Source organism: Salvelinus namaycush, chromosome 11, assembly GCF_016432855.1.
Source record: "Salvelinus namaycush isolate Seneca chromosome 11, SaNama_1.0, whole genome shotgun sequence".
NCBI classification, from domain to species: Eukaryota; Metazoa; Chordata; class Actinopteri; order Salmoniformes; family Salmonidae; genus Salvelinus; species Salvelinus namaycush.
The window spans coordinates 36,228,074-36,250,573 of NC_052317.1; the positions used below are offsets into that span (position 1 = coordinate 36,228,074).

General features: G+C 41.1%; 1 protein-coding gene across 1 annotated transcript in view; it reads left to right on the forward strand.

The window, feature by feature from the left end:
* LOC120055648 (ephrin type-A receptor 3-like) overlaps positions 1-22,500 on the forward strand; it is a 198,252-nt gene that overhangs the window by 79,317 nt on the left and 96,435 nt on the right. The window contains exons 7-9 of the mRNA XM_039003538.1: positions 563-675; positions 1,303-1,465; positions 4,124-4,232. Of these exons, the coding sequence (XP_038859466.1) occupies positions 563-675; positions 1,303-1,465; positions 4,124-4,232 (385 nt within the window). The remainder of the gene's footprint in view (positions 1-562; positions 676-1,302; positions 1,466-4,123; positions 4,233-22,500) is intronic.

A 22,500-nucleotide genomic window follows, 5' to 3' on the forward strand; every position in this document is an offset into this window, starting at 1 on the left:
AGACCAGAGGAAAGAGTGCCTCCTACTGGCCCTCCAACACCACTTCCAGCAGCTTATGGTCTCCCATCCAGGGACTGACCAGGACCAACCCTGCTTAGCTTCAGAAGCAAGCCAGCAGTGGTATGCAGGGTGGTATGCTGCTGGCATACATACAGTATGTGACCCCCTCTTTGTTCTTTCATTAGCTAAGTTCTACACTGCAGAGAACTGTCATTATAGCACAGTGGTAATCAATCTATAAATCTCTCTTCCTCCCCCACTGTCTCTCTCCTTTTCTCCTGGTAGTCTTTCTTCCTTTCTCTCCCCCTAAATTCCACTCTCCCCCTTCCTCCATCTATCTCTCTCTCTATATATATAGTGAGTGTGGTTAACCTATATCTCTGTCTGTCTGTCTGTCTGTCTGTCTGTCTGTCTGTCTGTCTGTCTGTCTGTCTGTCTGTCTGTCTGTCTGTCTGTCTGTCTGTCTGTCTGTCTGTCTGTCTGTCTGTCTGTCTGTAGTGAGTGTGGTTAACCTATATATCTCCCTGTCTGTCTGTCTGTCTGTCTCTGTTTCTCTCTGTAGTGAGTGTGGTCCTGAAGGAGAGGAGGAGTAAGGACAGTATCACTCTGGCGTGGCAGGGCCCTGACAGACCCAATGGAGCCATAGTGGAGTATGAAGTCATTTATTATGAGAAGGTGAGTCACATACACACCTCCATTTCTCTCTCCTTCTCTTCTCTTCTCCTCTCATCCCTCTCTTCTCTTCTTACTTAATGTCAGACTCAGACCTGAAAATCCCAGTGTGGACTCTATAGCCAGTGTTCAATGGATCTGATAAGCACAGGAGTACACTTGATTTAGCTCACTCTGCACATTGAATGGCTCTGAAAGGGAAGTTTATGTCCACCAAGTGCACCAGGCAAGCTAAATAAAACAGGAACGGAATGAAGAGAACGAGAGAAGAGAGGAGTGGGAAGTGTGTGTGTGTGTGTGTGTGTGTGTGTGTGTGTGTGTGTGTGTGTGTGTGTGTGTGTGTGTGTGTGTGTGTGTGTGTGTGTGTGTGTGTGTGTGTGTGTGTGTGTGTGTGTGTGTGTGTGTGTGTGTGTGTGTGTGTGCGTGTGTGTGTGTGTGTGTGGCAGGGATCAGTGATAATATTCCACAGTAACAGTGTTAATCAGTGTAGTGGAGCTCCTCTCATTAGAGAAGGTATCATAGACACTGCAAGGAGGTTTCTCACTGACACACACTCACTTAACATCTCTCTCTCTCTCTCATTTATCTCTCTCTCTCTCAATCTGTCTCTCTCTCTTCCTCTCCCATTAGAACCAGAGAGAGCAGAACTACACAGTCCTAAAGACCAGGTCCAATGTGATGACTGTAGACGGTCTTAAGCCTGGTACTACATATGTGTTCCGTGTCCGAGCTAGAACCGACGGGGGATACGGCAACTACGGAGGAGAGATAGAACTGGAGACCAGCCACGAAGGTCTCTTTCTCTTCCTCTCTCTGCTGTGTCTTTTTATTTTTCTCTGTCTCCACCTATCATCCTCTTTTGGACTCTCTTCATCTTCCTTCTCTCCTCTCTTCTTTTACCTATGCTGTATCTCACCTCTACCTCTTCACCTCCATTAGGGCAGTCCTAGGAATGGGCGATATGGACAAAATATCTTAGCACAATATTTGTCTTATTTTTGACGGTATTTAATGGTTTCTGAATTATACAAGTTTCTAAATACAGTACCAGTCAAACGTTTGGACACCTACTCATTCAAGCGTTTTTATTTATTTTTGCTATTTTCTTCATTAAGAAATAATAGTGAATATATCTAAAATATATTTTGATTTGTTTAACACTTTTTTGGTTACTACATGATTCCATATGTGTTATTTTATGGTTTTTATGTCTTCACTATTATTCTACAATGTAGAAAATAGTAAAAAATAAGGCAAATCCTTGACTGAGTAGGTGTGTCCAAACTTTTGACAGGTACTGTATGTTTTATGAGTAGTGTATGACCCTAGGAGGATTTTAACGGGCCATTCTGATTGTTTTCTAACAAACCAAACTAGAACAAAGATGACGGTAAAGTTGTCCAATTTATATAACTTTTAATTTATTTAGCAGTGCACCAAAATACCTTTATAGACGGTATTGTAAATATCCATACCGGTATGTGGATCCATAACGGCATACCTTAAAAGACGATATATATCCCAGCTCTGCTTACTCCTCCCTTTTTCTACTGTCTTTCAGTCTCATATTGGAAGGACATGAAAATCCAGCTCATGACATTGTCTCAAATTCAACTAGGGCTGTGACGATTATGGAATATTGGATAATAAATAATTGTCATGCAATTGATGACGGTTTTTAAATTGTAATTTTTGTTGAACTTTTTTTGTTGTTGCTATGATCGCAACAAGATCTCATAGTTTCCCTTAGAAATTCGACGTAGTTATGATGATATATTTTTGACACAGTAATACCGCGTGGTTACAGGCTTAGTTCCGCGTGGTTGCAGGGTTAAAACCGAGTGGTTAAGGTTTTGGCTATGGTTTGGGGAAGGCTTAAAACAAAATAATTCATTAAAACAAACTTGCTATTCCATCAAGTGTAATCAAGTATTATCATGGCTTACTAGAGCATTGTGAACTGGGATGGCGCAGTGGTCTGAGCAGCACGGCTCCAAGCATCACGAGTTCTCGCTCCCAGTGCTGGGCAATCAATTGTTAGTGCCGAGGAAGGCATATATCGACATTCTCAATACTAAGTCTATTTAATCTGATGACATACTATACCTAATGAATACAACATAGGTTTGGTGACACCCCTGTCTCCAAAACAAATGCTTTTGACTGCTTGGATCTTTTGGAAAGTAAGCTTTTCCTCCCGAACATGTCGTTCTGCGAGTAAAATAATTACTAACTTTACCCTCTTAATGGAAAAATAAAAAACTGCTATTGAGTAAACTATATTTACTAATGTCTATAAATTAAAGTTGAACCCCCCCAAACTCCTAAAATATATGTAAGACAAATCATTGTTTTACTTCACCATTATTGTCCATAATTGTCGATTGCATGATTGTATAATTATTGTGCCAGCCCTATGTTCACCTCGACTGAATATCGATCATGTAAATCAAATGTGAATCTGATCAATCGTTTAGTTCAAGTTCATGACTATTGAAATGAAAACCAAAGATTGAGCTGACTGAATATTAGTCATATCAATTCTATGGAGTAGGATCAATGTTATTGATTACTTACTAAGTCTCTGTGGTGAACTGAAGTGTTTAAAAAAGCAACCCTCTGTGTGTGTGTTTTTTTTTTCTTCTTCGTGTGTGTGTTTTTTTCTTCTTTGTGTGTGTGTTTGATGCCAGGGAATGGAATAGGAGACCAATGGCCATCTATCGCTGCCTGGAGGCATTGATTTGCCTGAATGGGCTGGCTGCCCATGCACATACACACAGACACACACATACACACACACATACACACACACACACACACAAATGCATGCACATGTCTGCTCGTGCTTGGCTAAACTTGATAAATGAGGTATTTGTTTTGAGTAACGGCCCGATTATTGCAGTGTAAAAATAAAGTCCTCACTGTTGACGTTGAGAGTGGTGTTTTGCGGGTACTATTTAATGAAGCTGCCAGTTGAGGACTTGTGAGATGTCTGTTTCTCAAACTATACACTCTAATGTACTTGTCCTCTTGTTCAGTTGTGCACCGGGGCCTCCCACTCCTCTTTCTATTCTGGTTAGTGCCAGTTTGCCCTGTTCTGTGAAGGGAGTAGTACACAGCGTTGTATGAAATCTTCCATTTCTTGGCAGTTTCTCACATGGAATAGCCTTCATTTCTCAGAATGATCAATTAGCCTTTTAAAATGATAAACTTGGATTAGTTAACACAACGTGCCATTGGAACACAGGAGTGATGGTTGCTGATAATGGGCCTCTGAACATCTATGTAGATATTCCATTAAAAAAAACTACAATAGTCATTTACAACATTAACAATGCCTACACTGTATTTCTGATCACACACATAGACACACAAAGACACACATGCACACATAGACACACCTTCTCACAATGTGTTAACCCTTTCTCTTGCCTGTGATTCCCTGCCTCAGACATGTTGGCCATAGGAGACCCTAACCAGTCTACTATCCTGGCTGTGTCCATCACTGGAGGCATCGTACTGCTCATCTTCCTGGTGGCCTGCTTTGTTGTCAGTGGCAGGTAAGAGAGCTACACACACACTCACACACTGAAATGTACTTTGCTCCCCTCATATTATATATGAGGTTTGATTGTAACCTTCAGGCAAAATTAGCTAACGTTCAGCGAAGGTCATTTGTAAACCCAGTGGTGTTATATGCAGGCTAGATTAGTGAGTCAAATGAAAGAAGAGAACCAGAGAGAAGAGATGAGATAGGAGGAGGAGAGGAGGAAAGGAGAGAACCAGAGAGAAGAGATGAGATAGGAGGAGGAGAGGAGGTAAGGAGAGAACCAGAGAGAAGAGATGAGATAGGAGGAGGAGAGGAGGAAAGGAGAGAACCAGAGAGAAGAGATGAGATAGGAGGAGGAGAGGAGGAAAGGAGAGAACCAGAGAGAAGAGATGAGATAGGAGGAGGAAAGGAGGAAAGGAGAGAACCAGAGAGAAGAGATGAGATAGGAGGAGGAGAGGAGGAAAGGAGAGAACCAGAGAGAAGAGATGAGATAGGAGGAGGAGAGGAGGAAAGGAGAGAACCAGAGAGAAGAGATGAGATAGGAGGAGGAGAGGAGGAAAGGAGAGAACCAGAGAGAAGAGATGAGATAGGAGGAGGAGAGGAGGAAAGAAGAGAACCAGAGAGAAGAGATGAGATAGGAGGAGGATAGGAGGAAAGGAGAGAACTCTTCTTGGAAGCAGTGCAGACAGTCTGAGTTAGGCTCCAGCTCTCCTGTACCAAAGGAGGAGAGGAGAGAAGGAGGAGAGGAGAGAGAGATGACAGGCCAGTGATTTATAATGTCTGTAAATTAATGTTTATCCTATATACGCACTGACTAGATTAAAGAGCTATTTTTCCCCTCGACACACACACACACATAGACATACCGTACACACACACACAGTTCTGAGGTCTGTAAAAACATTAGTATTGATTAAGGGTGATTGCCTATCAGGCTGAGTGCCCTATTAATTATTGACTGGGTGGAATCTAGTTAGTGGATACTGTCCTAATCTCACACACACACACACACACACACACACACACACACACACACACACACACACACACACACACACACACACACACACACACACACACACACACACACACACACACACACACACACACACACACAAATGCCTTTGAACATCCAATAACATACAAATACACACATAAAAGAAACACGCTCACATACGTAAAAGTTGAAAGGTTAAAGAAGAAAATGGCATGAAAGGCAAGATGGCCGACAGGCAGGGTGTTAATCCTGGTTTACTAAAAGTACACACAGACACACACATAGAGCTAATCAGATTTCACAGGCTGGAAGGCAGGCGAGGTGTTAACTAGGTTTTACAGGGGGGTCGATATACCGCCATCAATTACCTCTCCCTCCAACCCTCTTTTCTGATTGTGACTAGATGGGATGCAGTTAATGTAGCAGGTAGCAGGTTAGGAGAACTCACGTAGCTGGTTAGGAGAACTCACGTAGCAGGTAGCAGGTTAGGAGAACTCACGTAGCAGGTAGCTGGTTAGGAGAACTCACGTAGCAGGTAGCTGGTTAGGAGAACTCATGTAGCTGGTTAGGAGAACTCACGTAGCAGGTAGCAGGTTAGGAGAACTCACGTAGCAGGTAGCTGGTTAGGAGAACTCACGTAGCAGGTTAGGAGAACTCACGTAGCAGGTAGCTGGTTAGGAGAACTCATGTAGCTGGTTAGGAGAACTCATGAAACTGTTAGGAGAACTCACATAGCAGGTTAGGAGAATTTGTGTAGCAGGTCCGGGAGATTGACGTAGCAGGTTAGGACAATTAGGTTGAAGATACATTTCACTGCTGCTCTATTTCACTATAAATGTACATTAATATGTTATTAACATATCATATTCCTCAATACACGCAAATACCGAGCTTTTCTGCGTCTCACCAGTAGAAACGGACCAGTTACATTTCCTGGTTGTAAGCAAACCACAATATCCAGAATTCATAGCGATTTCAGGACGTAGTACCGGCATGTGTATCCAGTTGAAGTGAGAAATATCAAAATGTCTGCATTTGTAGCCAGCACTTTCAGCCAGAGGATTTCGAAACGGAACTGAGGTCTCAACTGATGGGGTTGCCATGTCGTCGAACATTGAAAAGTGATGCTATTCCATCGATTTTCCCCTTCACTTCAAAGAGGAAGTAATCCGATCAGCCAACATCAGAGCAGCAGAAAACAAGTCAAGCTGTGGTAACGTAACTAACATTACCTAGCTAACTAGCTAGCTGGCGAACTACATTTATTTATCTAAACCAAAATCTAGCTAGCTGGCTTTCATAATACGCTTGCTAGACATTGCAAAGCATATCAGTGTAATTAGCAAGCTGCTATCTGGTGATGTGATTTGTAACTTTGCAAGGTTCGCTTCGTTAGGTTAACCGTTAGCTAGCTAGCTAACTATTGCAGAGACTAACTATGTGTGACTATGTGTTTCATTTAGAGTCTGATCCCATCAACATCTGTAGAGGCATCAACATCTGTAGAGGCATCAACATCTGTAGAGGCATCAATATCTGTAGAGGCATCAACATCGAGCTCAGCACCAGGATCGAGTGTAAGTCACCTTCTAAAAGCTTACTAAAATCTACTAAATCTTTCCAAGACTCCATGATGAGCAAATAAATCTACTGGAGCTAGGCATAAACATGGGCTGTGTCTTGTTGTCATAATTGGACAACTTCTACTGTAGTTTTCTCTGTATTGTTGAGGCTTAGTTGAAAGTTAATGCAAGGCTTGAAGGGCGTATTAGTAAGGAGGGGATGGTTTGGGTGACTGGCTGGTGTCTGTTAGGGGTATTGTGTGTGAAGGTTAGTATGAATGATCTGTTGACATGTGGGACGGACGGACGGGGGGGGGGGGGGGGGGGGGGGGAGGGGGGAGTGGATATAGGATCTTGTTTGAGTGTGTGTAAATGGGGACATAGTAGTCAAATGTTGGCTAATCACTGACTACTGTGTGTCCAACAGACTAATCATGCTGCTGATAACGATAACCTGGACACCAGCTTTACTAATACAGAGCCTGTAGACCCATTGGATGAAAGCTTTCAGCCTGGAATATGCTCAAGCTCAACATAATCTTACTTTGACACAAGCCAGGACAGGCAAAGGTATTTATGAAAGCACAATACCCTCTTGAACAAACACTAAACTGTCACAAGACATGTGCTCCTCAAACTTTTCACACCCTTACAGTCAGTTCTTCAGTATGGGGGAGAGGGGCTGTTAGTGTACTCTTCTAGCCTATTCACTCTATTGTTGGCAGTGCTTGTCTAGTCAACAGCACAACTCTAGGTGCTCATACATAACAAGACACGACTAGACTGTACATCAGTCAAGACCCCCTCAAACTTTGGACATCTTTGCTAACAGCCATCGCAATGCCCCATTATTGACTCTGAGTGTAACAGAATACATACCAGTCTACTGTACCCTGTTTTGTTTACATAGTATGGTTCTATGGTTATTGTATGTTTACACATCCTCCTGATCACCTTCACGTCTCTCCAGGAGATTTGCAGTGCAAACAAATCTTCTGCAAGAGGTCGAAGCAGTGGGTGGTGAAAAACGTGTAAGAGTGGCTTGTCCACCTGGCAGTGAAGTGCAAAAAGGACCAGACAATTGTCTACAAAGAGCCTGAGTCACAGATCCCCAAACCCAACAGCCCTGCCAACATCACCACAGCAACAAAGACTGCTAAATCAGCTGCCATTAACCAACATAAAGAAGAGGTTCACCAGCTGAAGAACAATATGTAACCTGCCTGGAATATTCAACCAACACAATACCCATATTCAGTTAGACTGATGTTGTAGTATAATATAGAATGCCTATATGCTCAAAATTGCATTGTGGTATAGATATTTCTAGCTGTTGTACATATATATACTATATGTTTATATATACTTCAATGGCTCATCTGTATTTTTACTATTTTATACATTGTAGAATAATAGTGAAGACATCAAAACTATGAAATAACAAAGTGTTAAAAAAATCGTAATATATTTTAGATTTTAGATTCTTCAAACCAGCCACCCTTTGCCTTGATGCCAGCTTTGCACACTCTTGACATTCTCTCAACCAGCTTCACCTGGAATGCTTTTCCAACGGTCTTAACTTCTACTTGGTCACAATCCCGGATCCGGGAGCACCCTCATCAGTAAAAAAGCTGACTAGCATAGCCTAGCATAGCGCCACAAGTAAATACTAGCATCTAAATATCATTAAATCACAAGTCCAAGACACCAGATGAAAGATACACATCTTGTGAATCCAGCCATCATTTCCGATTTTTAAAATGTTTTACAGCGAAAACACAATATGTATTTCTATTAGCTAACCACGATAGCAAAAGACTCAACCGCATATTTTCACAATTTTTTTACCGCATAGGTAGCTATCACAAATTCGACCAAATAAAGATATAAATAGTCACTAACCAAGAAACAACTTCATCAGATGACAGTCTTATAACATATTTATTGTATAGCATATGTTTTGTTCGAAAAATTTGCATATTTCAGGTATAAATCATAGTTTTACATTGCAGCCACCATCACAAATCTCACCAAAGCAGCTAGAATAACTACAAAGACCAACGTGAAATACCTAAATACTCATCATAAAACATTTATGAAAAATACATGGTGTACAGCAAATGAAAGACAAAGATCTTGTGAATCCAGCCAATGTTTCAGATTTTTTAAGTGTTTTACAGCGAAAACACAATATAGCATTATATTAGCTTACTACAATAGCCTACCACACAACCGCATTCATTCAACGCAACGTTAGCGATAGCGAATAAACCAGCAAAAGATATAAATGTTTTCACTAACCTTCACAAACTTCATCAGATGACAGTCCTATAACATCATATTACACAATACATATATGGTCTGTTCGAAAATGTGCATATTTAGCGGCACAAATCGTGGTTTTACAATGTGAATACGTAGTCAAAATGCAGAATTATTGTCCGGAGAAATCTTGGAGAGGCACCTAATCTAATCAAATAACTAATCATAAACTTTACTAAAAAATACATGTTGGACAGCAAATGAAAGATACACTAGTTCTTAATGCAACCGCTGTGTTAGATTTTTTAAAAGAACTTTAGTACGACATACAGCTTACGTTATAACGAGACAGCGCCCAAAATCAGGGCGGAATATACGTCTAAACATTTTCGACAGAAATACGAAATAATATCATAAATGGTTCCTACTATTTGATGAGCTTCCATCAGAATCTTGTACAAGGTGTCCTTTGTCCAGAATAATCGTTGTTCGGTTGTAGAATGCCCTCTTCATCTGTCGAATTAGCAAACAAAGCTAGCCATGTGGCGCAGGAGTGTCCAACTCACCATAATGCAAAACAAAGAAAATACCGAAAATCGCAATAAACTGATATAAACTGATATAACTCGGTTTAAAATAACTACTTTATGATGTTTTTCATGCAGATTTCATGCAAATTAATAGGATGGCCCTGGAACAGAGCCCCCGATTTCAGATTTTTCAGTTCCTGACAGGAAGTTTGCTGCAAAATGAGTTCTGTTTTACTCAAAGATATAATTCAAACGGTTTTAGAAACTAGAGAGTGTTTTCTATCCAATAGTAATAATAATATGCATATTGTAAGAGCAAGAATTGAGTACGAGGCAGTTTAATTTGGGAACGATTTTTTACAAAGTGAAAACAGCGCCCCCCTATTGAGAAAAGGTTTAAAGGAGTTCCCACATATGATGAGCACTTGTTGGCTACTTTTCCTTCACTCTGCGGTCCAACTCATCCCAAACCATCTCAATTGTGTTGAGGTCAGGTGATTGTGGAGGCCAGGTCATCTGATGCAGCACTCTCCTCCTTGGTCAAGTAGCCCTTACACAGCCTCGAGGTGTGTTGGGTCATTGTCCTGTTGAAAAACAAATGATAGTCCCACTAAGTGGGATGGCGTATCACTGCAGAATGCTGTGGTAGCCAGGCTCGTTAAGTGTCCCTTGAATTCTAAATAAATCAACCGATAGTGTCACCGGCAAAGCACCCTCACACCATCACACCTCCTGTCATTCCCTGATCTGTTTAACCTGTCCTTGTGATTGTCTCCCCCCCCTCCAGGTGTCGCTTATTCTCCCTGGTGTATTTATCCCTGTGTTTCCTGTCTATGTGCCAGTGTGTCTTGTATGTTCAAGTCAAACAGCGTGTTTTTCCCATGCTCCTGCTTTTCTATTCTCTTTTACTAGTCCTCCCGGTTTTGACCTTTGCCTGTTTTTCTGGACTCCATTCCCGCCTGCCTGACCATTCTGCCTACTCTGACCTCGAGCCTGCCATTCTGTACCTCTGGATCTCTGAACTGGTTATGACCTTTGGCCTGTCCACGACCATTCTCTTGCTTACCCCTTTTGGATTGTTTATAAACAGCTTGGACTCTAACCATCTGCCTCCTGTGTCTGCATCTGGGTCTCGCCTTGTGCCCTTATACCTCCTCCTCCGTGCTTCACGGTGGGAACCACACAAATCAAATGTTATTGGTCACATACACATGGTTAGCAGATGTTAATGCGAGTGTAGAGAAATCCTAACAAGTAATCTAACAATTCCACAACTACCTAATACACACAAATCTAAATGGATGGAATAAGAATATGTACATATTAACATTTGGATGAGCGATGACCGAGCGGCATAGGCAAGATGCAATAGATGGTATAAGATACAGTATACACATATGTCATGACGTTGCCCTGTTGGGGGAGGTTTATGACCTCATAAATACATTTCCCCCTTTTCTCTCCACTCTACAGAATGGACTCTTGGAAAGCCCTTTGATAACATAGAGTATGGTAACATAAAAAGGTTGGGGAAAAGAACAATATTTATGTAATCCAACCAGTTGAAAGTGTCCGTTGGCACTTAAAGAATATGATGTCAGATCAGTTGGTGTCTGGGACATTATATCTGATGATCGGACAACATAAATTGTACCTTGGAAAGTCTACACATTATAGTTATCAGATTCACATGGAATTGTTGTGCAATTTAAATATTTAAATATGAAACTATTTGTGAAAAGATTAAATGCAATTTCAGCTTCTAAATGAGAGAATCATTTTCATAAGTAAACTATGCTCACTCAGTGGCCACGTCCAAGTGAACGGACATTGGTTGAGAGGAGAGAAACAAGCCCTTTTCTTCTCAAGTGTAAAAGGCCCCGTGACCCACTTCACGTCAGACTAAGCGAACCCCAGCGTGAGCTGTGGTTGCGAATTGTTGAATATCCACTCTACAGTGGACAGGGTATAACGTATCTGCCCTACAACACTACGACCAGATAGATTCGACAAGGGCAATCTCTTCTGGGCAAGCCAGTCTTCCATCTTCGACCCATCTATCGAAGCGCAGCTCAGTGTAAATATATATGTTGCATTTTCCTTTTCCGAATGGGCGGTTCTTAGAATGCATAAGATTCTGTATTTACGGTAGCATAGCTTCTCAAGGTCCAATAGAGACCCAATCTCTTTTGTCCCTCAGTCTTCCCGCTCTTTCATTCAAACCCAACCCTCTTTATTTTTGTAACCAGCCGTCATATCGGTTTTGTCCGCTAGGGACTTTTTATTTTATGACATGATTAGTAATTGATGTATGATCCATCCTGTGTATATGTAATTCTATGTGATTATTTAGGTATTTAGTAAATAAATAATTAAGACAATTTTTGTATTGCTAATTCAACTTGTTAGCCAGGGTTCGTGAAGATAACCAAGCATTTTACGACGTTCAGATGAGACTGAATAAGGTGACAATTAATAATTGACTGCTAATTATATAAAAGATCTTCAAGAGTGGATTCGGGATATAGCCGCTCTATATAAACGAATGCTTCTGTGGTGCCCCAGGTTATTAAAGAGTTAATTGTTGCATGGTTTAATTCAATCACATAATCAATCAAACGTTATTTAATCATTTTATAAAATAGCATGTCGTAAAATAGGGCTAGGCGTCCCGCTAGGACAACTTCCGGTGAAACTGGAGGGCGCACAATTCAAATAAATAATCATAAAAATGATGTATATTAAACCTGTTAAGGCTAGGGGGTGCTGTTGTCACTATTTATGGAAATCGTGTAATTTTTGAAACGGCTTCCTACAAACTTCTTGATCGTACAATATGCATATTATTATTATTATTGGATAGAAAACAGTCTATAGTTTCTATAGCCGTTGAAATTTTGTCTCTAAGTGGAACAGAACTCATTCTACAGCAATTTCCCTGACATGGAGTCAGATTTCACACATTTTGGCCCCTGTTCTGGAGTCAGTTTTAAGGCCACTGTTATTCCTATTAGTATACGGACACTGCTTACGTCTTCCCCTGGATGCCTTTACGTGATGACGCTTTGAATGGTATCGATTGCCCAATCACAGCCACTATAAATGAAAAAATCCTGTAGGTAGGACCTCTTTTCTAGGTGCGTCATGCGCGCGGAGGATACCGACCTACTGTTTTTCCAAGCATTAGTGTAGCCTGTTATATTTCTCCGGTCATATTTTTACTCGTTATAGGAGTTAAAAACATCATAAGGTAGTTAATTTAAAGCGTTTTATAGCAATTTATATCCGTTTAGTGCGATTTTGGGACATTTATTTCTGAGCCACTGTGAATCTCTGGGCACCGTTCCAGTTCATGCCGAACGCAATGTGCATTTCTGCATGGCAAGAGGACAGCTTTCGACCAAAAGACGATTAGACCCAAGAAAGGATTCTTTGCCCAAGATTCTGATGGAAGAACAGCTCAAAGTAGGAACAATTTATTATGATAAATCGTGTTTCTGTCGAAAAATGTTAGTGGCTTAGGACGCCATCTTTTTTGACGTAGCTTCGCTTGGCGCAAACTGTATTGAAAAGTAAGGATAATTTAAAAAATGTAATTCCGCGATTGTATTAAGAATTAAATTGTCTATCAATCGCTGTCCACCCTATATTTTTTAGTCACGTTTATGAGTATTTATGTATACGACTAGATCACTGTCTAATATGGCGCACGGCATTTTCTGACCAGCTCGGCTACTTTTCTCATTGTATAACCACGATTTTGGTGGCTAAATATCCACATTTTCGAACAAACTGTATATGTATGTTGTAATATGATGTTACAGGAGTGTCATCTGAAGAATTCTGAGAAGGTTAGTGAAAAAATTAATATCTTTTGGCGATGTTGACGTTATCGCGCTCTTTGGCTAGAATCAATGCTGGGGTAACGTTTGCATATGTGGTATGCTAATATAACGATTTATTGTGTTTTCGCTGTAAGACACTTAGAAAATCTGAAATATTGTCTGTATTCACAGGATCTGTGTCTTTCGATTAGTGTATGCTGTGTATTTTTACGAAATGTTTTATGATTAGTAATTAGGTAAGACACGTTGCTCTATCTATTTATTCTAGTCGATTTGTGACGGTGGGTGCAATTGTAAACTATGATATCTACCTGAAATATTCACATTTTTCTAACAAAACCTATCCTATACCATAAATATGTTATCAGACTGTCATCTGAGGAGGTTTTTTCTTGGTTAGTGGCTATCAATATCTTAGTTTAGCCGAATTGGTGATAGCTAGTGGTGTTGGTGGACAAAGAAAAAATGGTCTCTTTTGCTAAGGTGTTTACCTAATAGATTTACATATTGTGTCTTCCCTGTAAAACATTTTAAAAATCGGACATGTTGGCTGGATTCACACGATCTGTATCTTTCATTAGCTGTATTGGACTTGTTAATGTGTGAAAGTTAAATATTTTAAAAAAATATTTTTTTTGAATTTCGCGCCCTGGCTTTTCAGTGGGGGGGGGGGGGGGGGGTGCCGCTAAACATTTAGGAACATATAATTGTCTTATATCAGTTGAAAGCTTGAATTCTTGTTAATCTAACTGCACTGACCGATTTACAGTAGCTGTCACAGTGAAAACATGCCATGTGATTGTTTAAGGACGGCGCCCCACATCAAAATATTTTTCCACCAGCACAGGTTTCATAAATTCATAAATAGCGATTAAATATTCACTTACTTTAAAAAAATCTTCCTCTGATTTGTCATTCAAAGGGTTCCAGCTATAACATGTCGTCTTGTTTTGTTTGATAAAATCCTTTATATCCCAAAAAGTCAGTTTAGTTGGCGCCATCGATTTGAGTAATCCACTCGTTCAACATTCAGAGAAAGGAATCCGAAAATCTACCCCTAAACTTTTTTTCAACATGACAAAATACATTTCTATTTACTCCTTAGATACCTTAAAATCTATTCAAACTATAATATTTCTTACGGAAAGAAGTATTTTCAATAAGAAACCGATTTTAGCTTGTGCGTCCTGTCTTCAAACACTGATATTTCTTAATCGTTTTGGAAGTTACAAGCCTGAAACCTTGAACATAGACTGCTGACACCCTGTGGAATCCATAGGAATTGCATCCTGGGATCTAATTTCCAGTATGCCCTTATACTTGCCATTGTAAGAGCATAGTCTCTCAAACAAACTTTGGATTTTCTCCTACCATATCTATTGTGTTATATTCTCCTGCATTATTTTAACATTTCTACAAACGTCAAAGTGTTTTCTTTCCAATGGTACCAATTATATGCATATCCTGGCTTCAGGGCCTGCGCAACAGGCAGTTTACTTTGGGCACGTCACTCAGGCGGAAAATGAGAAAAAAGGGGCCTAGCCCTAAGAAGTTTTTAATCAGTCAGAGACACGACACATATGAGATGAGTAATGTAAGATATGTAAACATTATTAAAGTGGCATTATTTAACGTGACTAGTGATCCATGCGGATACGTTCACCAACTCTGCGTCTCACAAAGACACGGCGATTAGATCCAAAAATCTCAAATTTGGACTCATCAGACCAAAGGAAAGATTTTCACCGGTCTAATGTCCATTGCTCGTGTTTCTTGGCCCAAGCAAGTCTCTTATTATTAGCAGTGTCCTTTAGTAGTGGTTTCTTTGCAGCAATTTGACCATGAACGTCTGATTCATGCAGTTTCTTCTGAACAGTTGATGTTGAGATGTGTCTGTTCTTTGAACTCTGTGAAGCATTTATTTGGGCTGCAATTTCTGAGGCTGGTAAATCTAATGAACTTATCCTCTGCAGCAGAGATAACTGTGGGTCTTCCTTTACTGTGGCGGTCCTCAAGAAAGCCTATTATCATTAGTTTTTAAACCGGACAATGACCCAACACACTTCCAGGCTGTGTAAGGGCTATTTAACCAAGAAGGAGAATGATGGGAGTGCTGCATCAGATGACCTGGCTTCCACAATCACCCGACCTAAACCCAATTGAGATGGTTTGGGATGAGTTCACTGCAGAGTGAAGGAAAAGCAGCCAAAAAGTGCTCAGCATATGTGGGAACTCCTTCAAGACTGTTGGGAAAGCATTCCAGATGAAGCTGGTTGAGAGACTGCCAAGAGTGTGCAAAGCTGTCATCAAGGCAAAGGGTGGCTAGTTTGAAAAATCTTAAATATATTTTGATTTGTTTAACACTTTTTTGGTTACTACATGATTCCATATGTGTTATTTCATAGTTTTGATGTTTTCACTATTATTCTACAATGTAGAAAATAGTAAAAATAAAGAAAAACCCTTGAATGAGTAGGTGTGTCCAAACTTCTGACTGGTACTGTATATAGAGCTGAAGTCGGAGTTTAAATGCACTTAGGTTGGAGTCATTAAAACTCGTTTTCAACCACTCCAAAAATGTCTTGTTAACAAACTATAGTTTTGGCAAGTCGGTTAGGACATCTACTTTGTGCTTTTCCAACAATTGTTTACAGACTGATTATTTCATTTATAATTCACTGTATCACAATTCCAGTTGGCCAGAAGTTTACGTTCACTAAGTTGACTGTGCCTTTAAACAGTTGAAAAATTCCTGAAAATGATGTCATGGCTTTAGAAGCTTCTGATAGGCTAATTTACATCAGTTGAGTCAATTGGAGGTGTACCTGTGGATGTATTTCAAGGCCAACCTTCAAACTCAGTGCCTCTTTGCTTGACATCATGGGAAAATCAAAAGAAATCAGCCAAGACCTACGAAAAAAAATGTAGATCTCCACAAGTCAACAATTTCTGAACGCCTGAAGGTACCACGTTCATCTGTACAAACAATAGTACGCAACTATAAACACCATGGGACCACGCAGCCGTGATACCGCTCAGGAAGGAGACGCATTCTGTCTCCTAGAGATGAACGTACTTTGGTGCAAAAAGTGCAAATCAATCCCAGAACAACAGCAAAGGACCTTGTGAAGATGCTGGAGGAAACAGGTACAAAAAGTATCTATATCCACAGTAAAACGAGTCCTATATCGACATAACCTGAAAGGCCACTCAGTAAGGAAGAAGCCACTGCTCCAACACCGCCATAAAAAAAGCCAGACTACAGTTTCCAACTGCACATGGGGCCAAAGATCGTACTTTTTGGAGAAATGTCCTCTGGTCTGATGAAACAAAAGGAGAACTGTTTGGCCATAATGACCATCGTTATGTTTGGAGGAAAAAGGGGGAAGCTTGCAAGCCGAAGAACACCATCCCAACTATGAAGCTTTGCTGCAGGAGGGACTGGTGCACTTCACAAAATAGATGGCATGAGGGAGGAAAATTATGTGGATATATTGAAGCAACATCTCAAGACATCAGTCAGGATGTCAAAGATTGGTCGCAAATGGGTCTTCCAAATGGACAATGACCCTAAGCATACTTCCAAAGTTGTGGCAAAATGGCTTAAGGACAACAAAGTCAAGGTATTGGAGTGGCCATCACAAAGCCCTGACCTCAATCCCATAGAAAATTTGTGGGCAGAACTGAAAAAGCGTGAGCGAGCAAGGAGGACTAGAAACCTGACTCAGTTACACCAGCTCTGTCAGGAGGAATGGGCCACAATTCACCCAATTTTTTTATGGGAAGCTTGTCGAAGGCTACCCGAAACGTTTGACCCAAATTAATTTAAAGGCAATGCTACCAAATACTAATTGAGTGTATGTAAACTTCTGACCCACTGGGAATGTGATGAAAGAAATTAAAGCTGAAATAAATCATTATCTCTACTATTATTCTGACATTTCACATTCTTAAAATAAAGTGGTGATCCTAACTGACCTAAGACAGGGAATTTTTACTAGGACTAAATGTCAGGAATTGTGAAAAACTAAGTTTAAATGTATATGACTATGTAAACTTCTGACTTAAACTGTATACAGAATATATAATGGTGTTTAATATAATATTTTTTTAAAGTGTACTGACAAGTGACTCAATTATTCCTGCTGCATCCGATCCCAATGAAGTGTTTACTTTATTTCCTGCGTTAATTCATTTTGATTTTCTTTAAATGTATTTGGATAAACTAGCTTCAGTCTTACTGCTAAAACAAATAATGCAGGAACTTTGTGTATCATTTAAACGCTAATTTGTTGGAAACTAAACATGTTTCAAATAAACAGTAGATTAGTCTATCAATAAAGCTAATAAGTAGACATGGATTTTATTCAAGATTAAGTTTATTTGCTCTGGAGACCGAGGCGAGTTTACACAGCAGTATGCAGTAACAGTTATGGCATTGTATGACATATATACAGAAGAAAAAAGAATATGCAACTTACGCTTATAATAAATTCTACAGTTCTACAAAAGGAATAACTGCATATGGTGTGTTTTGGTGGTACAGTGAGGTGTTCGGAGTCACTTTGATACAAGGGGAGATTGTTGTTATGGGACCTTTCACATCTCCCCTTGAGAGCAATCAACTTCTTTGTGTCTAAGCAGTATTTAATGTGTGAGAGAGTCAAAAACGCTATTACACATTCATGGGTAGTCATTGTGTACTGTCTGTATTCCTACTGTAACAGCATGGTGTAGAATGAGACATGTCACAGACACATGTTCGCTAGCTAGCTATATCACACAAGTATAGTAACTCCAAGACTAATATGAGTCATAAACACAAAGTCATTCCTTTACTCTCCACCATTATCATCACAACATTTCTTCAGTTTTGCTCATAATGAGAGACATTGAGGCTAGCTAGGATAGTTAGCTTGCTAGCTATAACGTTAGACTACAGTACATTTTAGGTATATTAAATACACAGCTAGCTAGCTAACTAAACTTGGGTTTAGCTTGCCTTGTAATGGTACTAGCAAGCCTTGATATGGCCAAATCAATCACCAAATTGTATTGTACTGAACAACACTGCCTCGTGTAAAAAGAGAGTTTTTACTGCTAGCTAGCTACAGATAGCAAAACAACTTACTTGTTTGTAATCTGCCCTCCTGACTCCTGGTCCAGCCCAGATGGTCTAGGCTGCTGCCGCTGCTTGCTAGTCTCACAGTTATTTCTTTCACTGTCTCAACTGCTCTTCAGTGTATTCCGGCTCAAAAAAATAGGGCTGTATGTTCCTATGTAAAAGAACATCAAAAAATGTTTCATCGTCCAGCTCTTCTTGGAATGAGGAATCATCAGAAGCTGCCATTGTAGCTAATTAACTATCGTGGATAGACAGTACACGGTAACATAGCTTCCATGTACCTGTAAATTAGTACTGCCCCCCATTTTGAAAAGCTTGCCTAAGAGGGTAGGAACAAGGAAGTAGGGCTCCCGTCAAACTGTAGTCTTTACAAAGCCAGGGAAAATGAGTGAACCTAGATATCCTTCAATGTCCTGGCAGATAATCCAATGGTTCTATTGAACAAGGACAACCATATCTACTTGCTGCTAGTGGGATCGTGCAATCGGCGAAACATAAAGGTCACAATAATGGCTAAAAAACATCACTCCAAATTTTTTTTTATCAGACATCAGACTCAATCAACCAATTGATTGACGTCATTGGTTGAACTCTTCCGGTGCAAATGTAAAAAAATACAGCTATAGTCCATAATTTTGTCTGAAACACCTTCTCATCACTCATAATTATGTAGTGAGACTGGAAGAACACCTCAAATAGTGTCTAGCACTGAAGTTTCCCTTGCAATTTAAGAAAGGGGTTAGGGTTAGCTAAAATTCTCCCTGACGCCACTCAAACATCCAACTTTGGATGTCACTTTGACATTAGCTTCATCCCTCCTAGCCATGAACCTCTTCTCTCTCCTCCCACTCTTTCCTTCCTTTCATTCTGCCATGGCTTGGATAGTGGGATGGAGGCAGGGCTGGGGGTTGATTAGTGCTTTCTAATAGAGAACCTCAAAACAGGATTGTGTGTGTGTTTGACTGCAGATTGCATGAGATCAAAGACAGCACTTGAGAGACAAGAAGGGAAAGGAGAAATAGAGATGTCCAGAATACAGAGACAACAGGGAGGAGAGAGAAAAAGAGTGAGAAAAGAAGCTGAGAGAGTATATGGGAACATTGGGGATATGAATTTTTCTAGTGAGAGAGGGCAAGAAACATTGAGTGAAGGAAGGGGGAAGGATGGAAGGAAGGAAGAAAGGGAGGGAGATTGCACTGGAAGGTGCAATAGGGTGGTGTATTGAAAACCGGCAGGCAGGTTTTTGAAGAATCATACAGTCTGAAATCATCAGTGATAACCAATCATAACGCATCACTCTCTTTCTCTCAGCTTCTTCTTCTCTCTCTCTCTCTCTCTTTCTCTTAGCTTCTTCTGTCTCTCTCTCTTTCTCTCAGCTTCTTCTCTCTCTCTCTCCCTCTCTCTCTTTCTCTCAGCTTCTTCTCTCTCTCTCTCCCTCTCTCTCTTTCTCTCAGCTTCTTCTCTCTCTCTCTCTCTCTTTCTCTCAGCCTCTTCTCTCTCTCTCTCTCTCTCTCTCTCTCTCTCTCTCTCTCTCTCTCTCTCTCTCTTTCTCTCAGCTTCTTCTCTCTCTCTCCCTCTCTCTCTTTCTCTCAGCCTCTTCTCTCTCTCTCTCTCTCTCTCTCTCTCTCTCTCAGCTTCTTCTCCGTGTCTCTCTCTCTCTCTCTCTCTCTCTCTTCTCTCAGCTTCTTCTGTCTCTCTCTCCCTCTCTCTCTTTCTCGCAACTTCTTCTCTCTCTCTCCCGCTCTCTCTTTATCTCAGCTTCTCTATCTCTCCCTCTCTCTCTTTCTCTCAGCTTCTTCTCTCTCTCTCCCTCTCTCTCTTTTCTCTCAGCTTCTTCTCTCTCTCTCCCTCTCTCGCTTTCTCTCAGCTTCTTCTCTCTCTCTCCCTCTCTCTCTTTCTCGCAGCTTCTTCTCTCTCTCTCTCCCTCTCTCTCTTTCTCTCAGATTCTTCACTCTCTCTCCCTCTCTCTCTTTCTCTCAGCTTCTTCTCTCTTTCTCTCAGCTTCTTCTCTCTCTCTCCCTCTCCCTCTCTCTCTTTCTCTCAGCTTCGTCTCTCTATCTCTCAGCTTCTTCTGTCTCTCTCTCTCTCTCTTTCTCTCAGCTTCTTCTCTCTCTCTCTGTCTCTTTCTCTCAGCTTCTTCTGTCTCTCTCTCCCTCTCTCTTTCACTCAGCTTCTTCTGTCTGTCTCTCTTTCTCTCAGCTTCTTTTCTCGCTCTCTCTCTCTCTCTCTCTCTCTCTCACACTCTCTCTCTCTCTCTCTCTCTCTCTCTCTCTCTCTCTCTCTCTCTCTCTCTCTCTCTCTCTCTCTCTCTCTCTCTCTCTCTCTCTCTCTTTCTCTCAGCTTCTTCTGTCTCTCTCCCTCTCTCTCTCTTTCTCTCAGCTTCTTCTCTCTCTCCCTCTCTCTCTTTCTCTCAGCTTCTTCTGTCTCTGTCTCTCTCCCTCTCTCTCTTTCTCTCAGCTTCTTCTGTCTCTCTCTCCCTCTCTCTTTCTCTCAGCTTCTTCTGTCTCTCTCTCCCTCTCTCTCTTTCTCTCAGCGTCATCTTTCTCCCTCTCTCTCTTTCTCTCAGCTTCTTCTGTCTCTCTCTCCCTCTCTCTCTTTCTCTCAGCTTCTTCTGTCTCTCTCTCCCTCTCTCTCTTTCTCTCAGCTTCTTCTGTCACTCTCTCCCTCTCTCTCTTTCTCTCAGCTTCTTCTGTCTCTGTCCCTCTCTCTCTTTCTCTCAGCTTCTTCTCTCTCTCTTCCTCTCTCCCTCTCTTTCTCTCAGCTTCTTCTGTCTCTCTCTCTCTTTCTCTCAGCTTCTTCTGTCTCTCTCTCTTTCTCTCAGCTTCTTCTCTCTCTCTCTCTCTCTCTCTCTTTCTCTCAGCTTCTTCTCTCTCTCTCCCTATCTCTCTTTCTCTCAGCTTCTTCTGTCTCTCTCTCTCTCTTTCTCTCAGCTTCTTCTCTCTCTCTCTCTCTGTCTCGTTCTCTCAGCTTCTTCTCTCTCTCTCCCTCTCTCTCTTTCTCTCATCTTCTTCTGTCTCTCTCTCTCTCTTTCTCTCAGCTTCTTCTGTCTCTCTCTCTCTCTTTCTCTCAGCTTCTTCTCTCTCTCTCCCTCTCTCTCTTTCTCTCAGCTTCTTCTGTCTCTCTCCATCTCTCTCTTTCTCTCAGCTTCTTCTGTCTCTCTTTCCCTCTCTCTCTTTCTCTCAGCTTCTTCTGTCTCTCCCTCTCTCTCTTTCTCTCAGCTTCTTCTCTCTCTCCCTCTCTCTCTTTCTCTCAGCTTCTTCTCTCTCTCTCCCTCTCTCTTTCCTTTTCATTTTCCTATACCATCTTCGCTATATACCATCTTCTTCCTCTTTCTTTGTGTTATCTTTTCAGTATATCCTCCTTTTCTTCTCTATTTCTCACTGCTCTACAGCTTTCATTACAGCAAAACGGAGTGACACTGATTCATCCTAGCATCGGAGAGAAAGAGGGAAGGAGAAAGAGAGAAACATGGAGAGAGAGACACTAATGTACACACACACTAACTTACACATACACGCATGCACACACACACACACACACACACCACACGCCCTACTCCCCCTCGGTCTGTGTTGGCAGGGGAGCGGGTGATATCTTAGTAATATGGCTCGTAAAAACTGTCATTTGTGGTGTGTTATGTTCTTTTCTGTTCCCGTTAAATAAAGTGGCGTCTGTCCATTGTTCCTGCAGGGGGAAAACATGAAAAACACCCAACCCCCCTCAGACACAGCACCACAGTTACGCCGAGAGTGTGTGTAGTTATTGCTGTGTGTATGTGTGTTTGTGTTTGTGTGTGTGTGTGTGTGTGTGTAGCGTTTTTTACTGCAAGGGCTTTGCTGCGGGCTAGTTGGCAGGCTGGCAGGTGGGAACAATGCGAGCGACTGGCATGTGATGGAATCAGCAGATGGTGTACGCTCGTCAAACCGTTCCCACATTTGTGTTTTTCTGTTCCCTCAG